Source organism: Gymnodraco acuticeps, unplaced genomic scaffold, assembly GCF_902827175.1.
Source record: "Gymnodraco acuticeps unplaced genomic scaffold, fGymAcu1.1, whole genome shotgun sequence".
Taxonomy (NCBI): domain Eukaryota; kingdom Metazoa; phylum Chordata; class Actinopteri; order Perciformes; family Bathydraconidae; genus Gymnodraco; species Gymnodraco acuticeps.
Window position 1 is genome coordinate 1266152 of NW_022989819.1, and position 20223 is coordinate 1286374.

The 20223-nt window shown below is 41.2% G+C and overlaps 1 protein-coding gene across 1 annotated transcript; it reads left to right on the forward strand.

Moving 5' to 3' along the window:
- The first annotated feature begins 8689 nt into the window (after positions 1-8689).
- On the forward strand, positions 8690-10678 carry LOC117557439 (zinc finger BED domain-containing protein 4-like). The gene is made up of 2 exons (XM_034233281.1): positions 8690-10214; positions 10458-10678. The coding sequence occupies exon 1, from the start codon at positions 9213-9215 to the stop codon at positions 10170-10172; it is 960 nt and encodes a 319-aa protein (XP_034089172.1). The 5' UTR covers positions 8690-9212; the 3' UTR covers positions 10173-10214; positions 10458-10678.
- Positions 10679-20223: the final 9545 nt, after the last annotated feature.

Consider the following 20223-nt stretch of genomic DNA (forward strand, 5'->3'; position numbering starts at 1 on the left):
AGAAGAGTGCACTGGCCACAACAGACTAGAAGATCTCCAGCATCTTGCTGCACACGTGATGATCTCAGCTTCCTCAGAAAATAGAGTCTGTTCATCCCCTTCTTGTACACAGCGTCAGTGTTGATCCTCCAGTTCAGCCCATAAGTGCACTCCCAGGTACTTGTAGTCAGTGCTGGAATTGGGCCGGTACTCACCGGTACGCAGTACCGGCACTTCTGGTTCTGACCCATGGAGTACCGGCACTTCTTGCTCAGTACCGGCATGCTGGCGGTACTCCGGTACTCATGCACCGTGCCAGTACTCAACACTCTCCCGCCGTTCTTATTATACATCCATATATATATATACAGCCGCCCGGTACTCAGTAGATACGTCATGAGGTGCCGAACAGACATTCTCATCGCTCTAACGGTGTGTCCACATAGCAGCTTTGACCAAATCTTGAAAATCCTGGAGCTGGGCGTGTCTGACAGCTTGGGGATTTCGCGACCAACAACCAATCACATGAATATCACATGAATATCCCGCCCCCGACATACAAAGCAAAACAACCCGGTTCTTCTACACTATTGTCAAATAGGAAGGGCTATGATGAACATTTATTTTTTTAACATTTTGAACATTTATGAGATTAATGTCTATGGTGCTATTTTATGCTACATTTCATGCTGGCTAATGATACTGTCTATGCTTGCTAGCAACGAAGTACACTAGCAACGATGTAAACTGGATATAAAATCCCCAAACAAGCGAAAACCTACCAGTTTCACCCACTGTTTCTGCCACCTCCCTCCATGCCTGGTTCCTCCGGTTTGTATCCCGGTAAGTAAATAGGGACTGGTCATAAAGAACCGGGTGATTTGCTACCGCAATAACTAAGTTCTCCTCCATTTTTGTGGAATATAGAAATGAACTGCGGGTCTGGTTCTCCCAGCTTGCACGCGGTTTGATTGGCTAGCGCTTGAACTGTCAGATTTGCATAAACGGATCTGATTGGCTGTCGCTTCCAGCTCAGCCTCAAAAGTTGAACATTGTTCAACTTTGGAATCCTGAACATCCTGAAAATCCTGGAAATCTTCGCCTCGCCCCCCCACAATGCAGTTCGGCGACAAGCGAGGGAAAGTGACGTCATCCCCATTCAAAGTCAATGGGTGGAGACGCGCTGGAAGCGGTGGACAAATCGCCAAAAGCTGCTGTGTGTACGGGCCGTAACCGCTGGAGTTTCACAGCGGCTGTCAGCTGTTTACTCCTGTCATTCAAACAGAACGTGCTGGAGAGGGGGCGGGGCTTATCTTCTCCATGTAAATACTGTGGTGGAAACGACTATGTCAAAATTAACCTATTTGACCGTGATTTAATAGTAATACACGTTTCAAAATAATAATAATAATAATGCCGAAGTAACAACATACTGAAAACTGTTAGTAAAACCATGTTTTAATGCTTTACAATTTACATACCTAGATGCACGTGTGTTGTGTTTATGCAGTGCAACTCCCACCCAGTGGGTGGCTATGTAGAGTGATAGAACAGAGCAGGCACGCCCCCGAGAGAAGGAAAGCAAGTCACGTCACAAATTAGCATTTCTAAAATGTTAGCGTGGATTAATAAAAGTGCAAAAAGACAGCGGTTGTCGCCGGAAGAAACTTCAAATACGGAGAATGCTGTGCCTGTGTTGGAAATTGTGTCTGATGGGGAGCTTTCTTTGGTTGATCCTCCTGCTCCAAGTTCTAGTGCATTAGCATTAGCACTAGCTCCGCCGCCTCCTCCAGAGCCTCTAACGTTAGCTGCTGCTGGCGCAACTGCCACCACCAACACCGGGCAAAGCGATGCACCTGACTGCTGGACAACGGACCAGGTGCAATATTTTTGCAAGACCAATGCATGGCTCCTTCTTAAAGATAAGAAGCTAGGATGTCGGATATGCAGAGATGTCAAATCTTTGGGAATACACACTGGACAAGGACTGAAACTGTCAACTGAATGGGGTGAGTGTGCAGTGTCTCATTTCGGTGTTGACAAGGGCAAACAACAAGCTAGCCTGAGAAAAAAAATCAAAGAACATAAAGAATCACAAGCCCATGTAAAAGCTGCTGACATCCTTACATCTGCTTCACGTGAAACTATTCAACATCAAGTGCAGTCTATGCATAAATCTGAATTAGACACCACTATCAGAGTTTTTCGAACGGCATATAAAATTGGCAAACATAGCCGGCCATTCACAGACATGCCAATTGATTTGAATGTACAGAAACTGAATGGGCTGAACGTGGGCAGGGTTTTGCACTCCAATAAAACCTGTGGCGAAATCATCGACCACATAGCTCATGAGCTGAAGAAAAAAATGGCAAAAGACATTACAGAAAACCAAAGAAAACTCTGTGTTTTGGTCGATGAATCTACCACTATTAGTGGTAAAACGGTGCTTGTTGTGTGTCTACGCTCAGCATTAGCTGATGCTGAGCCCGAAACGTTTTTTTGGGAGCTGATCGAGTTGGATGGAACAACGGCTGATGACATCACAAAGGCGTTAATGGAGTGTCTTGGAAGATATTTTAACGAGGACTTTTTAGGTCAGTGTTTCGTTTATTTTGCATGTGATGGGGCTTCAGTCATGCTAGGGAAGAGAACAGGCGTTGCTACCCAGTTGTGTAGTAAATTCCCAAGCCTGTTTGTGTGGCACTGCTCCAATCATCGTCTAGAGCTGGCAGTTGGGGATGTGGTCAAGGAGGTCTCAGGGCTCAATCATTTCCAGATCTTTTTTGACAAACTCTATTCCTCGTTCCATGCCTCCCCCAAAAATCAGAGGCAGTTAGCGCAGTGTGCGCAAGCAGTCGGACAGCGTCTCCTGGTGATAGGGCGTGTTTTGTCCAACCGCTGGGTGGCTTCAAGTGAAAGGAGCGTCAGAGCAGTCTGGGAAAACTACAGAGTGCTTCATGATCACTTCACAAATGCTGCAAACGACACGAGCAGGGATTCCAGAGACAGAGCAAAGTACAAGGGCCTGGATGATGTGCTCACATCTGCAACGTTTGTCAGCAATCTGGGACTGATGTACGATGCGCTCACAGAGCTCAGCGACCTCTCTCGGCAACTCCAAAAAAGAGAGATGACACTGCCTACAGCAGATAGGCTCTTAACTCGAGAAATACGAGTTTTTGAATCCATGGTCACCATGCCTGGCCCACACATGACTACAGTTCATACAGCTCTAGCTGAGAAGTCCTTCAAGGGTGTTGCCCTGCGTGAGAATGGCAGGCTTGTACAGATTCATGCAGGTCAGTTTTTCCGCAGTATGGTAGAGAATCTGAGACACAGAATGACTTCCACAACCTCCTCTCATGTCAGCACAAGAGAAATCCCATTACATGGCCGGGAGGCCCGGGACAATCAGCTAATCCAGGACATGAAAGTTATCCATCCTGGAAGTTGGCCTGAAGAGGAGTTAGACGTACAGTATGGGGACGTAGAGGTGCTACGTTTGTGCGAAGTGCTGAAAGTGGACAGAAGAGAGACTGTTCAGGGCTTTCGCGAATACAAGGAAACCAGGGCATCCCGTACACCTGCTGCCATGGAGCCTCTACTGAAAGCAGTCCGAACCATCGCTGTCTCCACTAGTGAGTGTGAGCGGGCATTCAGCTGCATGAACGATATCCTTACTGCAAAAAGGAATGCTCTCTCTGTCAGCCGACTGTCCAGCCTGGTTTTCATTAAATGTAATGGACCATCACTAGGACAGTTCAATCCGGAACAGTATGTGAGGTCCTGGCTGGCAAAGGGAAGGAGAAGTGCTGATGAAAGAGTCTGTCCAGCTCCAGCCCCTGATACTGATGTCCCCAAGGCCTTCTGGAGCCTTTTCTAACAATGTGAAGTATATTGCAAAGCAGCTCACCCAGTGAGAAGACTTTTGGCATAATGTGCCGATTTGTACAGATCCTGGAGATAGAAGGACTTCAGACCAACCAGGGAGTTATCTGATCAGCTTGGTGTTCAATGTAACTCTTTACCATGGCTCAGACTTTGTTACTTGCAGTTACAGTTTCTCATTTTAGATTGTGCAAATTTTGCATTTGTTTTTACATGTTCTTTGTTCATGCTCTTTATCATTTTTCTGAGTTGGAAAGTTAGATTGCATCATAGTTTACTTTATACATATTTGTATTCTTCAGTGGTGAAGTATATTGCAAAGCAGCTCAGCCATGTGAGAAGACTTTTGGCACTTTTTCGTTTTCTGAGTTGGAAAGTTAGATTGCATTCAAAATGTACAGAAATACTTAATTTTGTTAAAGCTTTTTATAAAAAATGCTTCTGACCAGAGCTTTGTTTCCTTGTCATTAATGTTGAACACCACCAGAGGGGCTCTCACCTGAAAGGTCTCTGCTTCATGTGTCTTCAGCAGAAGATCTAGACTTTGATTGCTATATTTTCAGTTAATATTGACCTTACTGAGCTTTAGCCATATCCGCTGCCTATCATAAAAAATGTTAAGTACAGTGAACCTTTCTAAAATATACAGTAGTAAAGAGACAAACCCACCAGCATTATAGTAGCCAAATTCTTGTTTGTGGGCTGTATATATAAAATTGACTTGAAAAAGTTGCTGATTTTAGAGTACTGGCACCTTTTTCATTCCAATTCAAGCACTGCTTGTAGTCCTCCACAACAGCCACATCCTCTCCTAGAATGCGGCTGTTGTGCCAGATGGCAGCAGACAGAACAGTTTGTGGCTGGGGTGATGGGGGTCTTAATCCTGAGGGCTTTCTTTAAGGTTAACCTGGTATTTTTACTCCACTACATTTATTTTAGTTACTTTACAGATTCTGATTAATGATGTGAAATATAAACAACCCTTAAAGCAGACTTTATTTACACCTGAGTAAAATTCAGGGAAGGTGATTGTCAAGTGCCAACAATCAGGAGAGATATTTGATTGGAGGACTGGCTTATCTAAAGCCAGTTGAGTAGCACTTGAAATGTTTTGGCTCTATGAAACCTGATGTACTTATATGATTCTGTTTTCTTCAAGCTTGTATTTTGTTGGTCGAACGCACTTATTGTAAGTCGCTTTGGATAAAAGCGTCAGCTAAATGCAATGGAATGTAATGTAATGATTGTTGTTGATTGTTACATACTAAATATGTATCTGCAGATCCCTATAAAGTATATACATTACTCGTTATTCTCTACAAATAGTTAATTAAAAACTGTATATAATTGCTATTTTGGACATCCCTTTTCAAGATTTCAATATTACTCTAAACGTGTAATAACGTGCTTTAACCAGTAGGTGGTTCGGGTTAAAAAGCTGTCAAGTTTACAGTGTTAACAAAATAAAATATACTGCTGTTTCTGGTTTAGTTTACGAGGGATATATTCTGTTATTGTTTTGATATTTGTAACACAAAAGCGATGGAAAAACCCCACAGCAACACAGAAAAGATGGTCTTAACATGACCCAGCGGTCTAGTAGTTAATAAAAAACAATAATATCAAAACAAATTATTACTACTAACTTTATTGTGAAATTAAAACAGAACGGTAAAAGAATAGTTTCCGGTCTATTTTGAGGCCAGATCTCTGTAGATAAATAAAGAACTACGGATGTGTAATATTTAATGCAGCCAACCCATTTCTTACAATGCATTCATGTGATGACTTTCAAAGAGTAAAGCAAGCACTGCTGAATAAAGTATGATTTTATCTTTTACGAAACGTTTTTTTTATATGGAATGCAGTTGGAGGTCAACCAATCACAGAGCTTGAGGCAACGCGGAACAATAGCTGAGGATTCTGGGTAGTGTAGTGTCTTCGGCCATCCTAAACTGAACAAATATTTGTTTCTCCGAATCGAAGGGGAACATTACAAAAGCATTGTACACAACTTAAACCTCCTTTTTTAAACCTAAAATCCTCCGTTATCCAATGGGAATGGACGCTCACATTGCTCTCCGTAATACAATAAAGGGGACATGATCAAATCGGAATATAATGTTCTTTTAAAAAACGTTAACTAAAAGGGAACAATCTATTGGACACAGCTGAAGCTCTGGCCTTCCTTAAAAACTAACTAATTTAATAAAAATCACAGTTGTATTACACACAATGCACTGTTTTTTGAGAACAACAATTCGTAACTAATGCACCATAATACATTCTGACGAAAAATAAAAATTATTATGAATACAAATAAAATAAAAGAAGCCTCCCGCGAGTTACTACAAGCTATAAAGTAGATTTTAAAAACGTTTTATAGAATACAAGCTCACTGCAGGACGTTGTAGAAATGCGTGTGTGCACCACGACAAAAGAGCCTCATTCACTTTACATTGGGGTTGTTTGCGTGGTGCCGACACGTAAATGTAACAAAGTTCGTGACTCCACCACGCAATGTGGTGTTAAGGAGTCGTGGTGGAGTCACGCATTCTGGTGAGATCAGGTTGTTTTTGGGAGTTTGATTTATTTTAACTTAATACAAAATTAAAACCTATAATTGCACACTAAAACCTTTATTTAAAAAAAAAAAGAACTATTTCACATAAACCTCTGGTCTTCACTGGGGCTGGGGCGGTTCAACTTGATTTGGGGGGGGGGGGGGGGTGCGCCATAGTTTATGGGCGCTGTACGCAATATAGGCGTAGTTCTGTTAGTATAAGATAATAAGATGTACTTTGTTGATCCAAAATCGGGAAATTGTGTTATGAAAATAAAATATATATATATATTTTTTTTTAAATGTCTAACTAAAAAACGGTTTTAATTGATCAACTAAAATATGCATCATATCCTGCATATCCTGCACCAGCGCCTTTTCTTGCAGGCGAATAACCTGATCCCCGGCTCAATGAGCGAACTATGGATAAATCAAAGAAAATAAAAGAATCTGAGGAACACAGAGGGTTTATTTCTGCGCGGTTAGAGTTATCTGCTTTCACAGCAAACGATGCTGGCTTACCGGTATGTTTGATATGTGGAGAGAAGTTGTCAAAGGTGCTGCAGCCTTTACGTAAGGGAGGAAAAACACGGAAGAGGAAGACAGCTGACGATCTTCAGTCATAATTCAATCAGTTAACTATTTTTAGGGTGCAGCTATAGGTTTTATTTATTTCAAAGTGGGCCCATTTTAATTATATTAATTTTCTTCAAATGTGCAGAGGACTCCCCACCTGCTGTGTTGATTTATTTTGAAGTAGGCCTGTGTATTTTTTTGTATTCTCCTTGTAAGAGTTCTTTGTTTATTATTAGAGGTAAACAGTTTTATATAATGTAATAAATAATAAATGCAAAAAAACTGTAGTTTTTGTCTATGATATAACAATACATACAACTTTATAAGCTATCAAACGTGTTTTGCGGCTCCAGACAAAAAAGATTGGTGGAAAAATGGGCAAAATGGCTCTTTTCATCAATCAATCAATCAATTTGTTATATAGCCCAATATCACAAATGTTACATTTGTCTCAGTGGTCTTCACAGTGTGTACAGAATATCAGTATGACAATACGACACCCTCTGTCCTTAGACCCTCACATCGTACAAGGAAAAACTTCCGGAGAAAACCCACAGTTTAAAGGGAAAAATGGGACAAACCTCAGGGAGAGCAACAGAGGAGGGATCCCTCTCCTAGGACGGACAGACGTGCAATAGATGCCGTGTGTAAATTGAATAGATAATACATTTGCAACATAGGTAGTCCAAATGTTTGGAAATGCATGTAGGAAGATGAATCCACGAGGATATCCATCCAGGACCTATGATCCAGGACCACAGCCACGACTCAAGATCCAGGGCTCGCGATCCAGGACACAGGACCGCAGGATCATCCATGACTCCGGATCCCGGCGTATATAGACACCAAAAAGAAAGACATTTGGGGAAGCTGGGTTAATCGGAACATGAGAGTACACAGGTATAGACAGAGAGAAGGAAGAAGTAAGATGTCCCCCGACAAACTAAGCCTATATCAGCAAAACTAGGGGCTGAATCTAATCAGCCCTAACTATAAGCTTTATCAAAAAGGAAGGTCTTAAGCGCACTCTCTCTTTTGGTCAAAAAGGTTGCAGACCCCTGCCTTAGTCCATACATTATTGCACTGTGAGCATAATGTTAGCTATTTGCTTTATTGTCTGTATCACACGATCTAAGGAACTTCATGCACAGTGATAACATTGGGTCGTTTGTGGCCCCTCTGATCAAAAGTGCTTTTTGATGTCTGATGTGAAAGGATTTCTTGATCTTCCTCCAGATGTCCAGTGACTCGTTTGACTTGTTTGGTTTGGCTTTGATTGACTGAAAGTACATGATAACATGTTAAACTCTATTTAAGTCCATACGATGCTTTTGTACACTCGAGAGCAACATATACATTATGTTGGCAATTAAGGCACATTTCTAACCGTAGATGGTCTAATTTAGGTAAATAGTCATGACTCTTCAACGGAAACAATACCACTAATTATACTTAAGCAATTATTACAGTACCCTGGTAAATGAATTTATTAGGGATGCATCGGCCACCGAAAATTATCGGCCCAAAATTGTTAAAAAGGCCCTTTCGGCTTTCGGCCAAAAAAATATCACCGAATGTCAGAGAACAGGGTTACGTTGGTAACCTAACGTGTTGTTGTGATGACGTAATCAAAACGCGGCGACAAGCACGGCGCGCGACCATGCTCGCGGCTGGCTCACAGCCAACATGTCTGCCACTTGGAGATATTTCAAAATATCAGCGAAAGAGGCGCGGATTGCGATTTGTAAAACGTGTTCAGCTGACATTTCTCGAGGGGGTGTAACTGCGGGATTACTCCACCACTTGAAATCAAAACACCCGGACAAATATGCGGAGTATGATCAAATCACTAGCGCACAGAAAAAAAAAGTCCTTCCCAGCACCCCGACTCCTTCTGTGGCGGACCTTTTTGAAAAGGTAAAAAAGTTTCCCAGTGATGGTCCCAAGGCAAAGGGCATTACTCGGAAGTTAATGGAATGCATCGCCATTGGATAATCAACCGTTTTCTGTCGTACAGGACGTTGGATTTCGTAGGCTTATTGAGCCACGTTATTCCTTGCCTAGCAGACGGCACTTAGCAGACGTGTGCTTACCTGAACTGTACAATGTCGTTGCTAATCACATCCATGAGCTCTTGGCTACAGATATTACAGCCATCAGCTTCACGACAGACATATGGAGCTCAGACGTAAGCATCACCAGTATGCTCAGTCTAACTGCACAATGGATCGACAAGGATTTTAAACTGCAAAAGATTCTGCTGCATTCACAAGAGTTTAGGGGGTCTCATACAGCACAATCCATCTTCTTGGCATTCGACACATGGCATATCGACCGACCTAAAGTGCACGCAATAATCAGTGATAACGCAAGAAATATGACTAAAGCTATGGAAGAAGGCAATCTGAGTGGAATACGCTGCATGGCCCACACGCTGCAATTAGCTGTGAACGAGGGAGTGTTGGCTCAACGCAGCGTAAAAGATCTGTTGGCGGTAAGCAGAAAGATTGTTGGTCACTTCAAACATTCTCAACTGGCCTATTCTCGCATAGAGCCAATACAAGATGAGCTTGGAGTAACAACGAAACGGTTCCAACAAGATGTGAGTACATGGTGGAACAGTACTTATTATATGCTGGAAAGCCTCTTTGCTCAAAAGCGAACCTTGGCTTCATACAGCGCAGATCATGATCTCCTCGCATCATTCACTCCAAACCAGTGGATCTTAATGGAGAACATTCTCTCCATTCTTGCCCCATTTGAACAGCTAACTAGAGAGATTAGCTCATCTGACGCATCGGTGGCAGACGTCATCCCTTTACATGCGGCTCTAAAGCGTCTTCTAAGGAAAGAGGTTGAAACAGACCGTGGAGTAAAAACTATGAAAAGTACACTCTTGGAGTCTGTCAACACACGTTTTGCTGATATCTACTCTGATCCCCTGTACTGTATCGCGACTGTATTTGACCCGCGATATAAAGATCATTATTTTGATGCGGGGAAAAAGCAAAGCGCACGAGACATGATCCAGGCTGTGTTGGATAAGGAGAACCCACGAGAGGAGGCTGCTGCGCACAGCACAGGAGACGTGACGCAGACCACAGAAAAAAGGGCTCGTCTGAGCAGAGGAGGAGGAGAGGGGGCAACCACCCTCGTTGTCTGATATGTTCAACGAGATCATGGAAGAGAATACTACCCCAAATAGGTAGGCTACTCTGTTCTGACTTGGTTACTTACTGTACTATGTGCTACTGAATGTGATATTTATTAGTACTGTATGTGCTGCTATGTAATATGCTCTTAATCTTGTAATTGTTTTTGACATGTCAGATGATTTTATTTGTCTGCCAAGTGATCTGGCATGCGTAAATACATTTGACTAAATGTTCATTATGCACTGTCCCTATTCTAAATAAAATCTTATTCTCTCAAACCTCTCAAATGCCAGGCTGGTGACAAGCTCAACCGCTCAACAGTTAGATGATTATCTCTCAGAAGTACCCATCCCCAGAAGCGAGAACCCTCTTGGATACTGGAGAAACAAACAAGACCGCTTTCCTGACCTGGCCAAGGTGGCACGCAAGTATTTGAGTGCTCCATGCACAAGCACTGACAGCGAGAGACTGTTCAGCGCTGCCTCTCATGTGCTTGATGAGAAGAGGAACAGACTTATGGCCAGGGTTGGGAGGGTTACTTTGTAAATGTGATCAGTTACTGATTACTGATTACATGGCTCTGAAAGTAATCCGAATACAGTTACAGTTACCTGTCTTAAAAAAGTAACGTAATCAGATTACTTTTAGATTACTTTTGGATTACTTTCTTTTTCCATCACAGATGGGTATGTTTTGGTGTACAGGAGACACAAAAAGCAAAAGGAAACTGAACGTGTTTTTACTGTTTTAATGGCTTATCAAGAGCACAACTGAAACTTCACATCTGAAACGATGTAACAACTTAATACACTTTTTGGGGATGCAGCTTGTGATGTGAGGAGTGAGGGACACGGCTTAGAACGAGCGTGTCACCTTCTGTCCTGCCAGTGTTGGCAGGACATGAATTAAAATGTCGAACTCGGACTTCATTTTAAGGACATGTCGGCCAGGGGTGTGGAGCTATATTTGTTTAAGCACCGGATTGGCAAAACAGGAGAGTGTGTGCACCAGTCTGCCTTGATCTATGTATTCATGTCTGTGACTCTCACAGTATCTGCTGCCCACAGCTGTTTTATAGAAGGAAAACCTCCTTCACTTCATGAAATCTCTGCAGCACCAGGAGGCAGCGGGAGGGTTAACTCAGCCTCTGAGAAGACGAGCGCGCCGCTCAGTGCCTTTCACGCACCGCCTTCACTGTGTTTACCTTCAGAAATAATCATTAGTAAGGCTAAAGAGCGACCGCAGGCTGATGTGTTTTAACCACACACACCTATATATACACACACACGCGATTTAAACGCAGACTTGTGTTCCTCCATGTTTCATTGTTATTGTTTCACTGAGCGAGCGGACCCGCGATTTTTTTTCAAACGCTTTTTTGGTCCATCTGCGGCGGTAATAGTTTTTGTGGGCTGTGATGATTCGGCTGTACCTACTATGAATATTAAATGTTGAGAGGAAATCTTTCCACCAATAATTCCAATAAGTAATCCAAAATGTATTCACTTCAGGTTTACGAAAGTAACTGTAATCAGATTACTCGTTTTTCAAATGTAACGCGAGCTGAATACAGTTACTTGATTTGTGTATTCTGATTACGTAACGCCGTTACATGTATTCCGTTACAACCCAACCCTGCTTATGGCTGATAAAGCAGAGAAGCTACTGTTCATTAAAAATAACCTCCCACTTTTCCTTAATAAGTAGACAAGGCTGGCTTATCATAAGCTTATCTATTTCTACATGTCTACTCTATACCCACTTTCCTGAACAATTTTCATTGTGAGTTATAATTCACCATCTCAGGTTATCATTAGGGGGAAATGACAGCAGCACAGTGTTCAATATATTGTACTTTCGGTATCTAAATGATACAATGTTGTTTACATTGCTTATGAGGACAGACAGCCTTATTTACAGATTCTTGAAATTCAATTGTAATTTCATTTGTAAATACTATAGTTACATTCATGTGGATTTATCCAGTTTGCACATTTGTATGCATGCACTTATAGGTGCATTTGTTGTTGTTGAAGGCCTGGCTGTTACAGTCTTTATTTACACTATTGTGTTGTAGGCCTACTGGCCTAGATGTTTATGCAGTTTTAAAGCCCCTTGGCTTTGTTCTGAATGCACTTTGTTGTAGTTATCCTACAGAGAAAAGAAAATGCACTTGACTTGGAATTAATGTACTGTATGCATTCAAAAGTGCTGAATAAATGTTTTATGGACCCATAATAGTGATTAATAGAATGTATACATGTTTTACCAATTTTGTACTTATAATAATAATAATCATTTTCGGCATTCGGTTTTCGGCCAACTGTTTCCTATTTTCAGTATCGGTTTCGGACAAGAATTTCCCATTCAGTGCACCCCTAGTATTTATCCATTGTACTTAACAAATGCAGTTTTATAATCGGATACAAATGGTTAACCAAAAAGGAAACACTGGATGTGCAGACAAAAGCTTTTTTGAGCTGCCTTTGTGCTGAATGACCCAGTATTTAAATCCTGCTGCTACATACCAATCAACTATGTGCAACTATTGTTACGACTGTCGCCTTCCTTGTCGTCTTAACTGTGTTAACCTGTGTTGTATGTAAATTAGCTGTGCGGTTGCCCTGATGTGATTGGCTGCCATCTCCTGGTCCACCTCCTGAAGATTGTGATTGGAGCACGCCGGGCCGACGAACTCCAATCGCAGCGCACAGCCGGCGCACACCTGCTGGAGATGACTACAAAGCCTGGGGACAATTATCACTCTGGAGGCTCTGACATGTGGACAGACGCCTCTCGCTACTTGGTCCTTAGAGAATGATGTCCTATAGATTGTGTTTGATTCTTGTGATATTAGTAGTGTCTAGAGTAGTTTAGTTAGTGTTTAGAGTAGTTTAGGATTTTGTGACTGTTGCCTTTAGTTTAGCTGTGTTTTTGCACACTCTTTTTGTTAGTTGTACCACTTTTAAAGTGAGGTTTTGTTTCATTTCTTATTTAGTGTAATAGTGTTTATTCCATTGTATGCAACTAAATTCCTTTTTAGAGTCCTCCTTTTGTTGGTTATTTATTAACCTGTGCCCTTTTGGCCCTTTTTGTTTGTTCCAGGCTGCATGCCTGCCACTTTGTTTACTCTGCTATATAAAATAAACGATATAATATATATAATTATACCAATTCCAACTGGTGTGTGTTGTTTCCCTCTACCCTTAGAGGGGGACGTAACAAATATATATATATATGCCGTTAATAACTGTAGTTTATAACTGGCTACTAAATCCTTAGAACCATTACAAGGTGTGATTTTTGCATTTTGTATTTTGTAAATTGTGTAACTTGCTGCTGTTAAATACCATCAAACTATGTGCTATATGTGCAATATTACATTATTATATACATATGCCATTAATAACTGTGTAATATATATACCTGGCTGCTAAATCATAAGAACTGGTACAGGATTTGTATTTTGAAAAGTATTTTTTCTTTACTTTTATTTTTTTATTATATTTTTTTATTATATCATAACTTAGTACTTTTTTTAAATTATGTAACATTAAGCTGTCTGTGGCTCTTTCCTGCTGTAACGATGCACATTTCCCCTCTGTGCGACTAATAAAGGTATTCTGATACATTTGGGAAAGGAAATAAGTGAGATAATGTTTATGTTGAATCACACAGCCCTGCTACCACTCCATGAAGCACATCAAGCTTTATTGAAGTCATATACTGCCACTCAACCACACACGTTTTCTCTCATCAATATATCAGGGTTTTTTCCAGGACGTTTAAAATCATTTAACTATCCCCTATAATAAATATTATGCCTGATCTTATGTCACGTGGTCATTCAAAAGTAATTGTTCCTGCCATTAAACAAATGGTAGACTTTTGTTTGATTTTGGGTCACTTCATGCTATTTGTATCAAAAGGTGTAGACTAAATATTAGAAGTATATTAGACAAAAACAACCCTCAAATTGACTGAGTTGAATCAACATAATCAAAGAAGTTTGTAGTGCTCACACTTTCAGATGTTTTTGTTCAGAAGTCTGCTGTCTGTGTGAGAGCCCTGCAGATTCATGATTACCTCTTTTAAGAAAGCAAAACCAATATACTAAAGATTGTAAAAAAATAATTTTGAATTTAGTCTATTTGTGCTAATTGTGAGTGCTATTTGAAAAAGCCATAATCTAATATCTACAAGTTACAAAGCATACACTGGCTCGTGATTCTCGGTCTGAAAGAGAGACCACGGGGAGATTCATTTTAAAGTTATCAGACATTAGAGTACTTTGATTGCAAAATAAAACAATTTTTATAATCTATTAGAAATATATATATGTGTTAAAAATAAATGCTGGCATACAAAATCCAATTTAGATTAACTTTAAATCACATTTTTGTTGCTTTTAAAGAGGCATTCATTCTTAAATCTGCTTGCCAGGCTGCCGTGCCTCAGCCAGCTGCAGGTATGCTTCCGTTTCCAACCACTTGGCATCCCTCACAGGCCTCATTACAGCTTCTTCAGTGTTCCAGCAGCAATCTGACAGGCTCTACTTTGCAGCCCTCAAATCTACAGGTCAGTAATAGTAGGCCTAGGTCACACTTTAACATTAATCACTGCACATCGACTCATGTGTGGGGAGGCATGTCAGTGTCCTTTCCTATTACTGATCTCGTATATATGAAATCCTCTGACCAAGATCAGTCGTGAGAAAATAATTGGAGGGATGAGATGTGCAGAGGCGACGTGAAAGGATTAACTCTTCTGCTGACAATTTCTTCTTATTCATTAGGCAAGCAACCAAAAGAAACATTTAGAGACATTATACTTTAGTGTTACTACCCTCAAATCGCACACATATAAACACTTGTTTCCCACTTACTGGAGCAATATTGGTATTCACAAGGGTGTTTTTCTGCAGCTACAAGAGAGGGGAATTTAATCTTTTACAGAGTAACGTTGGTACAGAGATGGTGTAAGTCTATTCTGGTGTAATGTATGATTTTACGATGTTCCTGTTATCCACTGTGAGGAGTGTGAGGAGTGGCTGTCATCTACAAAGGCCAGTGTAATTTTTTGCCCTATCAGCATTACAGCCTGTGAAGTCTCTAAACCACACATGTCAAACTCAGTATATTGCACGTTCACTCAATCCTGAGGATCTCCTCAGCTCAGAACCTGACCCCAAACATTGATGAACTTGCACTCAAGATGAGATGCCAAGTATCTGGCTTAGTGTGCATCACAGAGCAGCACACTGAGTTTAAATGGATGGTTCCTCTTGCACTTTCTTTCTTGCAACAACAGGGCATGTTTGGTTTTTTCTTTGAGGGAAATCGTTTTTTTGAAGCTGTTGTTGGCCTGTGGAAAAATGTAATCATAAGCTGCAGATAGAGCCATAAGAAATGAATGCTACTGATTATTTAATGTTTAATGTTGTTTTATAGGCAATCATTTAAGCTTTGTTAGTTCCAGGTTTAATATGTGCAATAAGTTCATCTCAATAAGTTCTGCAATAAACATTGAACCAGTCCGGCCCTCGACTAGTAACCATTTTTTAATTTTGGCCCACTGTGTATTTGAGTTTGACCCCCCTGCTCTAAACCCTAAGTATTTACAACCGCCCGAAGCTCCTCGTGTCTGTTATACTGCGGTTTGAAGCTATGCATGTTTCAAAGGATTTTCTCATGCCTTTTGGAACACAGTAAGTGCATTTGACTTTGACTGAAACAAAAGGTAACGCAAATCTGCAGGTAAAAAAACTTGGATTTTGACGGTTGAAAACCCACTGATGGGTTTATTGTATTTATCAAGCAAAATAAGCATTAACGGATGAATATTCAAAAGTAATTTCACAAGGATGTTCAAATGTTTCTCTTTTAAGTGTTCATATCCAACACTGATTTCTAAACTTAAGAGCTGCACTTAATACTTTTGTGTATAATAGCTATAGATGGAATTACATATTATGTGGTATATCTAAGCTGTTGTTCATGCAGTGACATGACAAATCCACAACAAATGATCACCCAAAGCTGCAGTTCCTCCCCATAGTTCTATTATTTAGTGTCTCACTCTGCACCAAAAAGAGAAACGGACGAAAAGATAGAGGCTGGTGAAAAGGAACACATTTAGCAGCTAAAGAGACAGATATTTCCCTCAGGATTCTGGAGGAGAGAGAATGGGACCTTAATTCACCAGGTGGACACCTCTCCAAATAAGTAATGTTGCCTTGGATGTGTAAAATAATTATTTGTTTGCCTTATTTACTGTTAAGGTCATTTTTACAGCTTGATTACCAACCCCATATGGCCAAAATAACAATTAATAAATACAAAAAAAGAATGCAAATCCCTTGATACGAAACAATTATACAATTTCTTCAGTCTTTCTAACCTCATCTCTGACATCAACTGAACCATTCGGTCAATAGAATATCTAAAGAGTTCCTGCAGAAGAATCTGGATAAATCCAAGCTTGTTTTATGCATTAGCTCGCGCTTGACGCATAAAGCACTAACGAGATGGCGATCAGAGAGGGCCCAACTCCAAAGGCTGCCTGCTTGCCTGGCAGCGCTTGATAATCTCTTCGTTGGTTTTACTCGGCTCCCTTTAATCTGACTTCACATAATCCTTTTTTTTTTACCCTCCTGATCAAGTAAACGCTTAATTATGGCTAATGAATTCCATTCAGAGCTTGGGTAAACACGTCACAAACAGATCCTGCTGATTTTTGAACTGGAGAGAGAAGAGAAGAAAAAAACAAATATGGGAAAGCAATCACTAACCGTGAACATTTTCTGAGTCAAAATGAATGTTCCCACTGACTTGGAAGAGAGGCAGTTCTACATCTCTAATAGCAGCAATGTAATGCTAAAAGGAAGAGGAACACAGTGTTGTAGTGCTATTATCTTGTAAAACTGAAAACCCCTATGCATTCATTTATGTTAGTGCATTATCTTTTCATGGATAAAAAGTTCTAGTTATGCCCTACATTGTTCACTCCTGAGATTTACAAGTAATAGTTTTAGCAAACAGCAATAGATGGATACAGGCAGAGCCATACTAAATGCACTCTCTTAGCCATTTAGCTAAATCCAAAATACGACAGTGAAATATTAAGACACAATGGGTGCGTCTCACTTCGGTTATTTTTAATTTCGTCGCTCCTCGGGCTCGGTATCACCAGAAGTTGATTTGTCTGCGCCATCTTGAGTACCGTCCCAGTGGCCTTATTTTTGCCCGAGGATCGAGGAGCGAGGAGTGATAACGGAGGAGCGATAATCGAGGAACTACCAGACCATCCTCCGGTGAAATACTCAGACACTCGCCCGGCTCCCTTACTGTGTATCGCTCACTGATTGGACGATGCAGCGCATGCACTGATCTGGCTGCTGTCAGACGATCAGTTGTGCGGCGTTTCACGCTTCACGTGACGCTCCGGAGGAAACAACGTCCCATTTCCCTGCTTCTCATGGTTTCCTTGCGTCTCTCCATGCTTCCCTGGTGGGAGGGACTAGTCGCAGGGAAACAACGCAAGTGAGGGACGCAAGGAATCCATTTAAACGTCATAAATCTAATTCCTAGTCTTTTTTTTGTAGATGTTTGTAACTCTTTATTCAAATGTGTGTATACATACATGTATATGTGAACAGTATAGTGAAACTTCTCATGTAGTTGTCTCCGCTTCTGTTTGTTTGTGTGTCAAGCCCATAAATAGTTGATGAGGGGCTTTCAGATGGCAGGAAAGTGAAAGATAAATGACAAATTGCTGGAGAGCCACTGCTGTGTCTCTTCAAGGGTGGCCGCCGACACATTTGGTGGACTTGCTGCTTTTTGTATCATTAGCTGGAGCCATATTGTAAAGTAAATCCATTTGGAAGTCAATTATTCCATTAAGTGTAACACCAGCAGTTTCTTTCCATGCAAGAAACTACACATGTGAGACAAAAACACTGAGTAAATTGCATGTTTTTCAGTTATTTTTATTCATTTTAATCGTTTATTTGAACCGGGACAGTGCACATCGACGAACACTTTAAAACAAAACAATGCTTACAATCGTAAATAAGCCGGATTTGAAAGAATAGTTAATTGTATAAACACATATATACAGTGGGGCAAAAAAGTATGTAGTCAGCCACCAATTGTGCAAGTTCTCCCACTTAAAAAGATGAGAGAGGCCTGTAATTTCCATCCTATGTATACCTCAACTATGAGAGACAAAATAAGAAAAGAAAATCCAGAAAATCACATTGTCTGATTTTGAAAGAATTTATTTGCAAATTATGGTGGAAAATAAGTATTTGGTCAATAAAAAAAGTTCATCTCAATACTTTGTTATATACCCTTTGTTGGCAATGACAGAGGTCAAACGTTTTCTGTAAGTCTTCACAAGGTTCTCACACACTGTTACTGGTATTTTTGGCCCATTCCTCCATGCAGATCTCCTCTAGAGCAGTGATGTTTTGGGGCTGTCGCTGGGCAACACGGACTTTCAACTCTTTCCAAAGATTTTCTATGGGGTTGAGATCTGGAGACTGGCTAGGCCACTCCAGGACCTTGAAATGCTTCTTACGAAGCCACTCCTTCGTTGCCCGGGCGGTGTGTTTGGGATCATTGTCATGCTGAAAGACCCAGCCACGTTTCATCTTCAATGCCCTTGCTGATGGAAGGAGGTTGTCACTCAAAATCTCACGATACATGTGGATCATCTAAATGCTCTCTAGCAAACTTCAGACGGGCCTGGACATGTACTGGCTTAAGCAGGGGGACACGTCTGGCACTACAGGATTTGAGTCTCTGGCGGCGTAGTGTGTTACTGATGGTAGCCTTTGTTACTTTGGTCCCAGCTCTCTGCAGGTCATTGACTAGGTCCCCCTGTGGTTCTGGGATTTGTGATCATTTTGACCCCACGGGTGAGATCTTGCGTGGAGCCCCAGATCGAGGGAGATTATCAGTGGTCTTGTATGTCTTCCATTTTCTAATAATTGCTCCCACAGTTGATTTCTTCACACCAAGCTGCTTACCTATTGCAGATTCAGTCTTCCCAGCCTGGTGCAGGTCTACAATTTTGTTTCTGGTGTCCTTTGACAGCTCTTTGGTCTTGGCCATAGTGGAGTTTGGAGTGTGACTGTTTGAGGTTGTGGACAGGTGTCTTTTATACTGATAACGAGTTCAAACAGGTGCCATTAATACAGTTAACAAGTGGAGGACAGAGGAGGCTCTTAAAGAAGAAGTTACAGGTCTGTGAGAGCCAGACATCTTGTTTGTTTGTAGGTGACCAAATACTTATTTTACCGAGGAATTTACCAATTAATTCATTAAAAATCCTACAATGTGATTTCCTGGATTCTTTCCCCCCATTCTGTCTCTCATAGTTGAAGTGTACCTAGGATGAAAATTACAGGCCTCATCTTTTTAAGTGGGAGAACTTGCACAATTGGTGGCTGACTAAATACTTTTTTGCCCCACTGTATGTTCAGGTCTCACTGACTGCCCAAATACCTATCAAGCTGTCCATGGCCTTATTTACTCTGAGGAGGAGACCATATTGAAGCGATTTACTATTGAGTTACCATAGGTTATTGTTATGTCACCCTCCATCAGTTTAAGAAGCTCATTGCTTATCTTGGCTCTGAATGTTGTTTACTGGAGGATTTGAGCGATCTACCCGACGCGACTGTTTACTTTGGGTTGCTATTGTCATTCTCTCCCCATGCTTGACAGTTGGGCCTGGACAATTTGTGCTTGGCATCCTTGAATAGGTTTCTTCCCCCTAATGAGGCTGATGGAATGACCATTCATCCACAGGGGGCCCTTGATGTGCCGCAGTTCAAATGTTAATCACCCGAGCTACTTTGGCAAATTGACAGCGCTTCATTCACTGCTTGCTCTGTGAATGTGTTCTGTCTAAAAGCCGTGCTTGTGTGTCTCCTCCCATCGCTTGATGTGGGGCTAGACACAGGGACTCCCCACTGACCCTGTTTTACAGTCCTCAGCTTACCTCTCGCTCATTTATTTTCTATGTTAACGGGCAGAGTGATGGCACCCTTAT